This window comes from Euwallacea fornicatus, chromosome 22, assembly GCF_040115645.1.
Source record: "Euwallacea fornicatus isolate EFF26 chromosome 22, ASM4011564v1, whole genome shotgun sequence".
NCBI lineage: Eukaryota > Metazoa > Arthropoda > Insecta > Coleoptera > Curculionidae > Euwallacea > Euwallacea fornicatus.
In genome coordinates, this window is record NC_089562.1 from 107,409 (window position 1) to 120,042 (window position 12,634).

Below are 12,634 nucleotides of genomic sequence, written 5' to 3' on the forward strand. Positions count from 1 at the left end.
ATGAAACTAAACTGAACTTAACCGAACCGATATTATATATTAAAATAGTGTTGACATTTATATGAAAATGACGTTAGTTTTGAAGTTCGATGTTGCCACATTTCATTTCGAGTCTAGTCCGAATGTAACTGGGTCAGCTGATAAATGTTCTCTAAAAAAATTGTAAATAATTGAAAATGAAATCAAAAAGTATTAAAAATAACGTAATTCATGAACATTTTTAATTTTTCCTTAATCATTTGTTTTTAGGTGCTTGTTATTAACTTGATTGCTGCAACTTGAAATACTGTTATTACGTGATAGTGCTTTGCAGATCTATAATAATTGGTGATTAATATATCTAAAATTTGCTATTTTCTACGTAAGGTAAGTCTAAAAAGTAATATTTACTGTATAATTATTACAATTAAAGGTACATACATCAGATTTAATTAGCTACATTCGTCATGTTTAATAAATCTCTTCCTCATTACTCTTGTGAAAATGATTGTCTTCCACAGATAATGATAAAGCCATTGAATTCAGAATGCTTGAAGGACTAGTTACATGGGTCCTAAACAACTATTTGGGGAAATATGTGCATCTCAACACTGATCAACTGAGCATTGCCCTACTATCTGGTAGTATTTTATTCCTTTAAATTTACACTGTTAATACTGTCTATCACTTTTTAAAATAGGCAAAGTAGAGCTGGAGAATGTGCCACTGAAGACTGATGCTCTTAGCCAGCTAGGGCTGCCTATACAGATTCGATCTGGGTTTATCCAGAAGGTCACTTTGCAAATCCCAGTAAGGCAAATTAGGTCTGCTCCATGGGTTATAGCATTCGAACAGTTGTATGTGGTGGCTACACCTTTACCTTTAGAGCAGGTTTGTGAAGACATTTGCAATTTGATGCTAGTTAAAAAAAAAAAAATTATAGTGGGATCACAATAGCGAGTTATCATTATGCCATGACTTCAAACTCTCTGCATTAGATGATTTGGAAGTAAAATGGCGTCTTCAAAAGGACCTCAAAGAGACCAACTACTATGCCTCCAGTTATTCTACTTGGTACAATTATGGCACTGGCATAGTGTCGGAGATTTTAGAAAATTTGCAGTTAAAAATCAAAGATGTCCATGTGCGTTATGAGGATGCTTGCAGCATTCCTGATACTGCTGTAGCATGTGGTTTTACCATTGAATCACTAATAGCTCAAAGCTGCGAGAGCAACTGGACTCCTTGTTTTGTTCAATCTAGCCACGAAACACATTCTTTTAAATTGGTAGAGCTAAATGAGTTTGCTGTATATTGGAATACATTTGAAGAGGGAGAAAGTTATTTGAATTTGAATGTTGCTGAGCTAGTGGTAAATTCTACACTAACAATTTGGGCGTTTAAGTGATGAGAAATTTAATCAGGAATTAATGAGAAAAACAAAAAGGAGCCACTACATTGTTCCCCCAGTGAGTGCTGTGGCTCATTTAAAGCGGAATAAAAGTTCACAGGCTCTGCACTCAGATTTGACCCCCAGGAATATCTGTGATTTAATTTTAGAGGCTGTGCCCCTAAGTTTAGTAGATGTATGTCCTTTAATTTTTTATATGATTTTAGTCATAAGAAAGTTATTTCAGTGGCAATACAATCAGATAGTAAACTGCACTAAAGGCTTAGAAAATATATCTAAACTGAGAGCTTACCGCAGATACAAGCCATGCTCGTCACCTAAAGAAGACTCTCGAGCTTGGTGGTATTACGCAATTAGTTGTTTTTACCCTGGGGGGCAGCCATCCTTATGCAGGGCACAACCCACCTGGAAAAGCTGTTTAAAACGAGCTAGGGAAAATGTCAGGTTGTCTAATTTAAAAAAAATAAAAATTTGTTTTAATGAATTCTTGCAGCTATGTTCTAGTATATAAAAAGCTTTTAATTACTCCAACTGCAGCTCTAACTGCTGAAGAGAAGAAAGTAAAAAATGAGGTGGAGTGGGAGAGGGATTATGAGGATCTTAAGGTTTTGAGGGAAATTGCAATGAGTTCAGTGAATTTACCCTCAAAAAATGGAAGCCAGAGTAGCGGTCGCAGTGTATTGGAGAGCTGGTTTCCGCAGTGGATGGGCTGGCATTCCACCTCTTGCACAGATACCACTCCGTCAGAAACCAAACAATTGGAAGGGGAAATATTACAAGTTTTATCTGATAGTGCTGAAAGTACAGTCTTCAAGAGAGACGCTGTATTTGGTCAGTTTACATTTCTTTTAAAAACCGGTTCTATCAGTTTATGTACCATTGATCAGGAATTTAATAAAACGTAAAAAATGCCTTAATTAAATATAAAAAAATACTTAATGATAAATTTTGCAGTGAATCAATGATTGAGTTAGAGTTTAAAAACTTGTCCTTGACCCTGTCTAGCAAGCCCAGAACTTCCTCTCATATAGTTGAACTGAGCCTAGAGGCTCTCTATCTTAAAGACCGCTTTACCAAAGACACAATGTTCCCCGTACTAGGTAGTTAATATTTGATTTTAATTTGATGAATTTATTGCTAAAGAATCTTGCAGTGGGTCCTCCTGGACTCGAAAGAACGTCTGCAGCCCGAGGAAGGTCCTCCAACCTTCATAGCCCTCGAGCGTCCAGCCTCATTAAGTTAGAGGATGCAGAACAGCAGCTATTCCACTTGATTTATGAAAAAAAGCCTCCACATTCGGGCTGCGATTTCGGACTTCATGTAAAGACTAAATGTTTAGATGTGGTTTATCAGCCTAATGCAATTAAATGGCTGACAAATTTCATGTGTTTTCCGTATCAAAGAGACATAACACAGTCGCGTATTGAAGCTATGAAGTCTAAAACTAAGCTGGAGCTGCTTAAGAATTTTGAGCAGATTTTGGAGGGGCGAGTGGTGAGTTGGCTAGATTTTTTTTAATGAAAAAAATGTGTATATTGAAAATTAGGCGGCTCGCAGTACATGGGACTTGGAACTAGACATATCGGCACCTCAAATAATCTTTGTAGAAGACTTTAATGATCAAAATTCCGCCATGGCAGTGATTGATTTCGGGCGTCTACAATTAAGGAATAACGCATTTAGTGCTGAACCTGCACTGAAGCCCGATTTCATCACTAAAGAGAGCGAAGAAGATGGTCAGTTTCAAGCTTTGCTTTTTCTTTAGTTAATGCTACTGTAATTTTTTTTTAATTCAGAAATGTTTTTAACGCCCTGTTCAACTCCCCCGGTAAGTGAGGATAGTGGTGGGTCAGAAGAACCTACGTTGGCGGAAACATCGCAAATTGAGGACTTTGCGAGATTCAAATTGGGCGAGGCTAATTTACACGATAAGCTCTATGATTGCTACAGTTTGGAAATGAACGATTTACAAATCCTGATTGGGAAGGCCAGGGAGAATTGGAGATACGCTCTAAATAAAGGTAATACCATGTCACATTTTTATGTTTTGGTTATTTAGCAATTCGTGAGAACATCCATTGTGCTATTGTAGAATGATATTTTAAAATTACTGCCTAGATGTTTGACAAATCATGCAACTGAACATATGCCAATGTCCAGTCACTTAAATCCGTTATTATTCGTGAAAATTAATAAAAATAAGGAATTGAATATTTTTTCTAACTGAAGACACTCTACATGGCTGTGTATATAATTATTTTAGAAATATAAAGTAGATACATTTGAGTTATCTTTTATGCAAGTTACTTTCACTTATAATGTTTTTCTTAGGATCCTCAACACTTCATGTAGTGGACAGATTCAGTATATCTCTGCAAATTGAAAGGAGGGTGGTTTACACTAGCGATCCTCTATACCCAAGCTTAACTGTCAATGCTAATTTACCCAAATTAGTCGGTAATTAAGTCGTTTATGTTGTTTCTCATTAACTGAGAGAATGTAAATTAATTACAGTGCATTTGAACGAAACCAAGATTTTTTCGGCTAGGAATTTGATTCATTTGATCATGTCCACCGGCCTACCCAGTCCATTTAGCAGTGAAGACACCTTTGAAAGTGACATAATCAATCATTGCGAAGATAATGAGGACAGCATTAGCATGGATACTAGTTTTGAAATGGCCAGGTAAGTGATATTTTTCGGCTCTAACGAATGGATTTCGTTTCATACTTCGTTCAAGATCTGTATGTTAGCCATGGGTGAGTCGAAAAGAGTTTTTGGAATGAAATTTCAGTTTCTAAATCCGAAAAATTGTGCAAATAAATGGAAATACGAAAAATTAAGTGTTGGGAGTGAGTCTTGTCTGTGACATTTCCGGTATGCTTGTGTCGTATTTCGATAAGGAGTCCGTTCAGGAATCGCATATCTTTGCAAGCGACGCATTCAAGACGCATCAGCCGTTCAAAAATTATATTATCACACCAGCGTGACCATTTGGTGGCGTTTGTACAGAATATAGATTTCTTAGTAATTTTGTTTTGTAGTTATTTTTAACATTAATAATTTTAATATTTTTTCGATCGTAGAAAAAAAGTAACGTACACGAAAAGTGTGTTAATATTCAATTTTTTAGCGTTCGGTAATACACTGATGTCCGTGAGAGTTCAGCATTATATTGGTCCCATGAGGAGCTAGTTTTCTTTACGTATTTTTGTTTTCTTAAGGTTGCTGATGATGCAGTTTACAATTGATCAAATGTCCCTGGAATTGCAAAGCCGTGGCAGATCCGTGGCGGAGCTGCAAGTTGCCGGAGTTCGAGTGGCCTTTAGTCAACGATCAATCGACACCAGTATTACATTAACTGTACATAGTCTTCTTTTAGTGGACGCCCTACAGACCTTCGGTCCAGATTTCGAACTATTGGTAGCTAGTCACAAGCATGTCGGTCAGTTCCCCATGTTTCTACTGCTATTTGAGAAGTAATTGCAAGTTTAATAGGGATGGATTCGATGTCTGGAAGCATTAGAGACAGCGAACCGACCTCGCCAACATCTCCGGGAAGCCCTGATCCGAATGCTGTAAGGCAAGGTGCTACGTCCCCGCTTTCCCTTACTCGAGCTTTAAATACATTGTCGGTTGATCCGCCGAATTGGTCTTCAGCGGTGAAAAGTGGGGCATTTATGGACTCAGAGGCTTTAATTACGATAGATGTATCATTGGTGTCAGGGACGGATCCCATTCGCATCGCCAACATTCAAGTACGGTGTTTATTTAATAAAATAAATATTCAATATAGTATTTGGGTTTTAGTTTAATAATTTAGATCTAATTGCCAATCAGGAGACCATGGTGGAGCTAGTCGGTTTCGTGAAAAGGGTGTTTCCTAAAGTACAAAAGTCGTCCGCTGCAAGTTTGTCAACAGTGCCCGCGTTTAATGTGAGGGATTCCACCGAGTCAATTTTTGAAGATACGAGTTCTAAAATCGGTAGGGTTTTTTTTCTTTTTAGTGTCAATCCTGATTTAATATTAGAATGATTTAAATCAGGTTATTGAACAAACCATAAAAAATATTTCATAATCGTAGTTTTTCTTGACTTAGTAGGAACCACTGAACTAACATTCGACTTCCACCGACTTAATGTTCTTCTCCTCCGAGGAATTCCACGAGATGGAACGCTGTACGGAAAAAAGGTGTGCACCGCAACCATGAGTGATGCGAAAATACATGCCACCATACAGGAGAAACTAGAAGTTGAAGGGTCGCTGGGAGGACTTCAGGTTATTTAGTCTTTTATTGTCAATATCATTCAATTTACGAGGGATTCTCAGTTATTGGATTTAACCCCTGACGGGCACCTTCACCAACGCATCATCAGCGTGGGCCAAGACCCATTGCTAGAAGTGCCGCATGCTATGTACATGTTGTCAGATCTGCAAGAGGAAGAGAGCAAAGCTTTTAGTTTCAAGGTGGTGAGACACTTGAACGACACTTATGGCTCGAAAGACGCAGCCGACGTTACTGTGAGAATGGCCTCTTTGTGGTATACCCATTCTCCTCTGTTTGTGGCAGAACTACAGAGTTGCGCCACTGAATTTAAGCAGTATTTGGCAAATTTAGCACGTTCGATTCGATTGGCTGCCACAGATATGGCTTTAGGATTGGTTCACGCTCGCGCCGAAGCTTTGGCACAGTCACTGAGCATGAGCAAACGCTCGCTTTACGGCAGTGCTTTGTCTTTTGGCGAAAGCGCTTCGCCTGGAAAGAGAAAGAGAAGAAATAGCAGTAATGAGCCGAGTGCTTTCGCCAGCGCTAAAGATACGTTGTTGCAAACGCCATATAGTCCCGGAGAAGGGAATTTTACCATAGGTGATTTATTATTTAAGGCAAATTCATAATACTATTTACGGTATTTTTAGATGTGAACTTAGACATTGAGTTAGATAGTCCGGTCCTGGTGTTGCCCAGATCTAATTTCAGTCCCGAGGTATTTGTGGCTCATTTGGGCAAAATACGTATTGATAATAGTCGAGATAACACCATTAATGGAGACGGTTTTGATGAGTACCGAAAGGAGAATTATGACATAGAAGTATTGTGTCGATTGCCAAAAAAATTTAAATATTCTTCAATAGTTTGATAAAATTTTAGGTGCGGGACATGAACATATTCTCATTAAATACAAAAACGAGGCGCATTCCCGGTCCCTCTAGTATTACCAAGCCTCATATACTTTATAGTTGTAAATCATTGGCCAAACCCATACTGCATGATACTATGCTTCAACTGAATGTTTTGCGGAAAATTCGTTTGAACGAAACGACGAACTGCGATGACGACGAATTTCGCTTTGACCTTGCAGAGGACGAAGATTATGCCGAAAACTCTCCGCAAAAATGGGAAATATCCGGCAGCATTGTAACTGCCTTGAAAGTGTCCCTGACAAGGTCCCAATACGAACAAGTTTTGGATACTGTCCAGTGGGTCACTTCGTCCCCAATTTTGGCCGATTGTCATCCATTAGGCCATAAACAGCAATCAGGCTTAAGTGATATCTACGAGGAGGATAGCGGTGTGACCACACTGAAAATGGATCCACACGTGAGGGCTAAACTCTTCTCGTCGGATTATGCGGCCCAAAAACCAGCGGCGCCACAACTGAAAATGTGTCTCAACTTGAACTTTGAGGTACCTGTGTTTATCATTGAGTTGCGGCGAGACGACGCTAATGAGGGACAAGCATTGGTCGATTTGAGCTTTCAGGATTTCTTGTTTAATTACGAAAAGACACAGCGATTTACTACAAACATGCAGGTGTCGCTCAAGTCGATTTTCATGGAGGATTTGTTACAACCCGAGGGGTCTCGGTGAGTAATGTGTATTTTCTGAGGTATTATATAATTCTGTGATAAAAATAAGAATTCCTGCTATAAAAACAAAATGAAAAATACTGTACGCTTGCGTTTGATGATGCAATACTCGGTGGTTTTTTGTTTTATATACTACTTGGTGATAGCTATCATTTAAATTACCAAAATAACTGAAACGACCTTGCACAGACTTCAATAACATGTTGTGTTGAAATTTTGTTGCAGTTTCATTTGAGAATTTCCATTACAGGCAACGTTCCATGGTGATCTCGTCAAGTAGCCCCGAACCTCCCCCCAACTCCACGTGCTATTCTCGATCCTGCCCGGAAATCACCTACCATCATCGCATGCCTTCGTCAGCGCGAGGCTCTCTACCAGACCATTTAGAGGCCGCCAGCATCTTCGGTCTTGGCCACCATCTCACTAGAGGGTACCTACTTCTTCACCTTTTAGTTTCTATGGAATTTTTTATGGTTCTTTCAGGGTCCACCGCAGTAAACCCAGCATTTGTCCTTGTACTCCTCCACCTAGTCCTAGTAAAACTCGTTCCAGACCCGAGAAAAATCTAGTATTGATCTCTACATTATTAGTGGATACTTCAGCTCCTAATTTCGATTCGAAATATAACTCCATCGAGCGCTCCACCTCAGTAGACTTTAATTGCTTGGACTTGGTGATCAGCGTACCTTCCTGGGTGGTGGTGATCGACTTTTTTAGCGACAGTAACAAATATAATTCGAGTGTAAGTTTGAGCAGTAACAAGAGCGAACGATTCTCCAATGGGAAAGCGGTAACGTGTATCAGTGTGTGTTCGCTGACTGCCGTGTTGGTGAAGGGTGACAGGGACATCGCTAGAGCCAATATATCCAATGTCGAAGTGTCAGTGAACACCGAAGGGTTGCGCAAAGAGGTCAGAGGCACACTTGGCTCAATGTCGCTGTTGGATTTGACGTTACATGGTCAGATTTACAAGGAGCGGTTCCTTACTTCGGGCAAGGAGGCATTGCAGTTTCACTACGTTCGGTGAGTTTTGCCTTAAAAAAAAATTAATTCATTAATTGAAAATGTTTCTAGTTTCATTTGATTTCAGGAAAAAACGAAACAAGAATATAGAAAAATTTAGGTGCAATTCATGTTTGATCTGATGACATTTTTAAAGATGTCCACAAGTAGAATGAGGGAATTTCAAACACGGTCATTCAGACCAACTGAACGTCCGTGTATATTTATAATGTAAATTTATCGTTCAAGACCATCAAAATTTCAATTCCGTTTTTGAATTTCTTGTGAGTTCTTTTATTACACCTTTGAAAGAATAAAATAAGGTATCAAAGTTACTTATTTTCCTTAAATTTTAATTTGGTTAGTGCGGATATGTGTTAAATGATCGAGAACTGCGAATTGCATGTTGTAAATATATTTCTACATATAAAGTAAAACCAGTTTTTAAAACTAAAAGCATCTCTCGAAAAGTTCTAATTTATAAATTTGTGTAACTAGTGAATAAATGAGATTTTTATTAATTAAAATTTGACGTTACAGGCATGCACCTGAGGGTGATAAAGAATATGATGCTCAACTTACTTTGGATATGGCTTCGATCATGTACGTGCACACTAAGCGATTTGTTGCAGAACTTCAGGCATTTTTCAACAAATTCACGGAGAGAGACGAAGTGCAGAGAGGCGACACCGTGCTTAAAGGCTTGCAGGCGGCGACCAGTGGAAAACTAGTAAATTTTTTCAATATCCGTACTTAAAAAAAAAAAATTCTTACCTCAATAGATTTCCAATGAGCCCTTTCGCTTGTCCTTAATTCTAAAGGCGGGTTCTCCCATTATATTACTGCCAGTCAGCTCCAAATCAACCAGTCTAGTTGTAGTCGATCTTGGTAGACTTCTCGTTACCAACACCTTCAAATTCTCTGGAGAACTTGGAACTATCAGCAGTCTTCGAAATTCAGAAAGTAGAATGAGATGCCTGCTGGAGGTGATGTTAATTGAATTGGAAAATATGGATTTATATACAGGATTTAAAGATAATGAACCAAGCCCAGTGAAGAAAAGTTCCAACAGTTTTCAGTTCGGATCTTCATTTATAATGCGTAAAGGTCCGTCGCTGCTCACCAAAAAGGTGGAGTTGAAGTTACAGTACGAGAGAAATTTACATAAAAGTTTTTGTCACATTGTGCCGGATTCCACAGTTTATGGGCAATTATCTACGTTGGATTGTGCTCTGGATCTACACCAGTATAAGCTAATTAGAGGATTATTGGCCTTTAATTTGGGGGAGGATACTGAGAGGATTTATCCATCAACGTCAACTCAAAATTCACGCTCTCAGGTAAGATCGTTATTCGCGATAATAGATTAATTTCTGGAAGAGTTGTCTTTTTGTGGAATTTATAGTTGTAACTAGAACTTGTTCATAATAGTTTTTAAAATGAAAAACTTACATTTCTTTTTCGCTTAGGCGGAACATCAAGACGAATGGATTCTCTCTTCCATAAAGTTGGACCTACAGAACGTCTTCTTGCGCCTGGTAAAATCACACGCTCACCATTCACCTCTTACTTGCATCAACTTCATTAAATCGCATCTGATCATGGAAACTTTCAGCAACCTCAGTCAGGATATTGATTTAGTGTCTCAAGAGATTTTATTGATCGGTAAAATATTCAAATTTTCTTGAAAAGGGTCTTAGATTGTAATTTCAGATACGAGATTTCATGGAAACGAACCAAATTGCAACGTATTTACCAACATCCTACAGCCTATTAAAGATTCAGTCAACAGTTCTGATTTAGTGCAAGCTGAAATTCACTCAAGGAGACGACAAGACCACACCAAATTAACTATTTTACTCAATAACATGAGGTATTTGTAATTTTCTTGTTCCGTTTGAACGAAACTAATGTAATTTTCTTGTTCCGTTTGAACGAAACTAATGTAATTTAAGATTAATGGCCATTTTCGACTGGTGGGAAGCTGCACGCGAGTACATTTTCCAGGAAATTGACAATGTTCAATCTAGTCCCGAACGTCATATTGTAGAACGCACCCAAACCAATTCCAACCAATTAAACTCGACGTTCGAATTGAAGCTAAACGTTACTGATTGCGAGTTGGTACTCGTAGAAAACTCTGCGCTTCCCGACTCTAATGCTGTGATTTTAAAGGTGAATAAGAATCAACAACAATATATAAAATTAAGATACCTTATCCCATCTACCAGAGCACTACTGTAGTTATGTATCGGCCAAACTGGGAAAAACCACTAACCTGCAGCCTCAACAATTGCGAAATGTTTTCATGCACTCTGGGACAAGAAAACGAGACCGCCCTCTCCATTATAGACCCTATAGTGCTTACCATAGATCTCCTTAAGGACGGTCTTTTGGAGGTGCAAATGCAGTTTCTTACCGTCCGCTTATCCTTCTACGATATGTGTATGTTTAGGTCGGTTTTTACTTTGTAACATGAATGGGGTTTGTGACGTTTTTCTTCACAGACAAATGCTGGATTCGCTACCGAAACAAATGTTTTCCGCCACTGAGAAGCAGCAAAGCTACAAAGGGCAGGTGCAAAGGTTGACCGCACTGGGGTTCCGTCATCGGGACTGTGTGCAGGCGCTGGAAATGTGTGATAATCAACTGGATGATGCGGCTATTTGGTTAACTCAGAACGCGGAAAGCGTAGCGAATTCGGCGAGACAGAGCGGGTTGAATGTACAGGCCATTGAGGTGAGTTTTACAAGATTTTTTGTGTTTTCTTTCGAACCTTGCGCGGTCCTTAAGTAATTCATATCGACCTCTAGTAATCATTGGAATTGTTAAGTTTTATTGACAAATTCTTTCGCCATTGGAAGAAAGATATTGCTGGTTGCCCATTTAGAGTTCAGTAATTTGTAACATTAATCTAAGATTGAAAGGCTGGCGAATGCCACAAGTTCAGGCCAGTTTAGGAAAAAATTTCAACATGTTTGCACATTTTGCATATTTCTTTATTGTTAAATATTTTAAACATTTTTTTCTGCAAATCCGAAATAAAAATATCACTAAATATAATTTATTAATATATTGTTAAAAACATCTTTCATGATTACATTTAAAGTATTGCTGGTTGCTTACTTAAAAATTGCGTTTCAAATAAGTAACTAATAACTCGCCTTAAGAATTTAAATTAAAAATAGATTTTTTTTGTGAAAAAAAAATTATAAAAACCTTATTTGATGTGAAATAACGATTTTCTCGAGACAACTCCTAAAGGACTTTTCAAAATTTCAGCTGAAAGCAAATCGAATATCCGTTTACATAATAGACGATTGCCGCGACTCGGACGTGCCTCTTTTAGAGCTCTCCTTTTCTGGTCTGGAGCTACGCCAAGTCATCCCCAAACCAGATTTGACCAATCCCAGGTCATCCTATGGCCACTTGCACTGTAGTTTGGCCGGTAATTATTACAACCGAGTCTTGTCTGGATGGGAACCTATCATCGAACCATGGCTGTAAGTCTATATATAATACATTTGACGAAATTTCCATTGAATTGAATATCAAAGAGGCAAGGTGTCATGGGAAAAAGTCCCCTCTAGTCAAAACCTAATGACAAATCGACTGATAGTGGGAGTGCTGTCCGAGGACACGTTTAACGTGAACATAACTTCAACGTTCATGGATTTGTTCAAGCAAGTTAAGGATGCGTGGACGAGCGAGTTTTTTATAAGTGAGCGCAGTTGCTTCAAAAGGCGGTCACCCTTTGTAGCGTTCGCCTTGAAGAACGATACAGGGAGCACATTAAGGTTCACCACATGTATAAGCGAATTGAATAGACCTAGTGATTTTATAGCCCAACAAGAGCACTGGTTGATAGCTGAACCGGGCGAGATTATCCCCTTTTCCTTCACTAGCAGAGGTGAGTTATAGATTTTTCGAAATGTTTTTTAATATTAAAAGTTTACTCCTAGACAAACTGAGGCATCAAGATTCGCATAAGTTGCGCATGCATCAGCTGAGAGTTAAAGTGGAGGGGTGGCAGTGTGTTGAGCCGGTTACGGTGGATAAAGTCGGGACTTACTTCAGGGATACTGTGGCGGAACTACAAAAGAGGGTGAATTTTTCAATCACATAAGACTTGAGAATGATAATTAAATCTTTTTTTTAGTACACGGACATGCCTTCAGCGCGAATTGTCTTCGATATTTCTCTGGAGGGCTCCGCCAGGAAATTGATAACCATCCGGTCGGCTCTTACGATAATCAACAACCTGCCCGAATTGATTGAATTGAAATTGGAAAGCAGATTACCTCATGATAGTGTCACTTTATGGGTAAGAGTTATCCTTCATTGGTTGTTCTCTGAGTTGTGAAATGGTGTCT

The 12,634-nt window shown here is 38.7% G+C and overlaps 1 protein-coding gene across 3 annotated transcripts in view; it reads left to right on the plus strand.

The window, feature by feature from the left end:
* The first annotated feature begins 115 nt into the window (after window positions 1–115).
* Window positions 116–12,634, plus strand: part of Vps13D (vacuolar protein sorting 13D) — a 59,870-nt gene continuing 47,351 nt past the window's right edge. For all 3 annotated transcript variants that reach the window (XM_066295126.1, XM_066295128.1, XM_066295127.1), the window contains exons 1-34: window positions 116–189; window positions 250–366; window positions 501–620; window positions 680–870; window positions 923–1,351; window positions 1,404–1,565; window positions 1,617–1,834; window positions 1,884–2,291; window positions 2,345–2,490; window positions 2,544–2,884; window positions 2,937–3,126; window positions 3,187–3,411; window positions 3,722–3,847; window positions 3,905–4,076; window positions 4,616–4,836; window positions 4,890–5,149; window positions 5,202–5,376; window positions 5,491–5,669; window positions 5,721–6,258; window positions 6,309–6,481; window positions 6,541–7,256; window positions 7,510–7,689; window positions 7,743–8,282; window positions 8,802–8,991; window positions 9,044–9,601; window positions 9,731–9,926; window positions 9,975–10,134; window positions 10,217–10,436; window positions 10,493–10,716; window positions 10,769–11,000; window positions 11,544–11,764; window positions 11,819–12,171; window positions 12,224–12,366; window positions 12,421–12,585. In XM_066295126.1, the coding sequence (XP_066151223.1) occupies window positions 527–620; window positions 680–870; window positions 923–1,351; window positions 1,404–1,565; window positions 1,617–1,834; window positions 1,884–2,291; window positions 2,345–2,490; window positions 2,544–2,884; window positions 2,937–3,126; window positions 3,187–3,411; window positions 3,722–3,847; window positions 3,905–4,076; window positions 4,616–4,836; window positions 4,890–5,149; window positions 5,202–5,376; window positions 5,491–5,669; window positions 5,721–6,258; window positions 6,309–6,481; window positions 6,541–7,256; window positions 7,510–7,689; window positions 7,743–8,282; window positions 8,802–8,991; window positions 9,044–9,601; window positions 9,731–9,926; window positions 9,975–10,134; window positions 10,217–10,436; window positions 10,493–10,716; window positions 10,769–11,000; window positions 11,544–11,764; window positions 11,819–12,171; window positions 12,224–12,366; window positions 12,421–12,585 (8,346 nt within the window). In that variant the 5' untranslated portion in view covers window positions 116–189; window positions 250–366; window positions 501–526. The remainder of the gene's footprint in view (window positions 190–249; window positions 367–500; window positions 621–679; window positions 871–922; window positions 1,352–1,403; window positions 1,566–1,616; window positions 1,835–1,883; window positions 2,292–2,344; window positions 2,491–2,543; window positions 2,885–2,936; window positions 3,127–3,186; window positions 3,412–3,721; window positions 3,848–3,904; window positions 4,077–4,615; window positions 4,837–4,889; window positions 5,150–5,201; window positions 5,377–5,490; window positions 5,670–5,720; window positions 6,259–6,308; window positions 6,482–6,540; window positions 7,257–7,509; window positions 7,690–7,742; window positions 8,283–8,801; window positions 8,992–9,043; window positions 9,602–9,730; window positions 9,927–9,974; window positions 10,135–10,216; window positions 10,437–10,492; window positions 10,717–10,768; window positions 11,001–11,543; window positions 11,765–11,818; window positions 12,172–12,223; window positions 12,367–12,420; window positions 12,586–12,634) is intronic.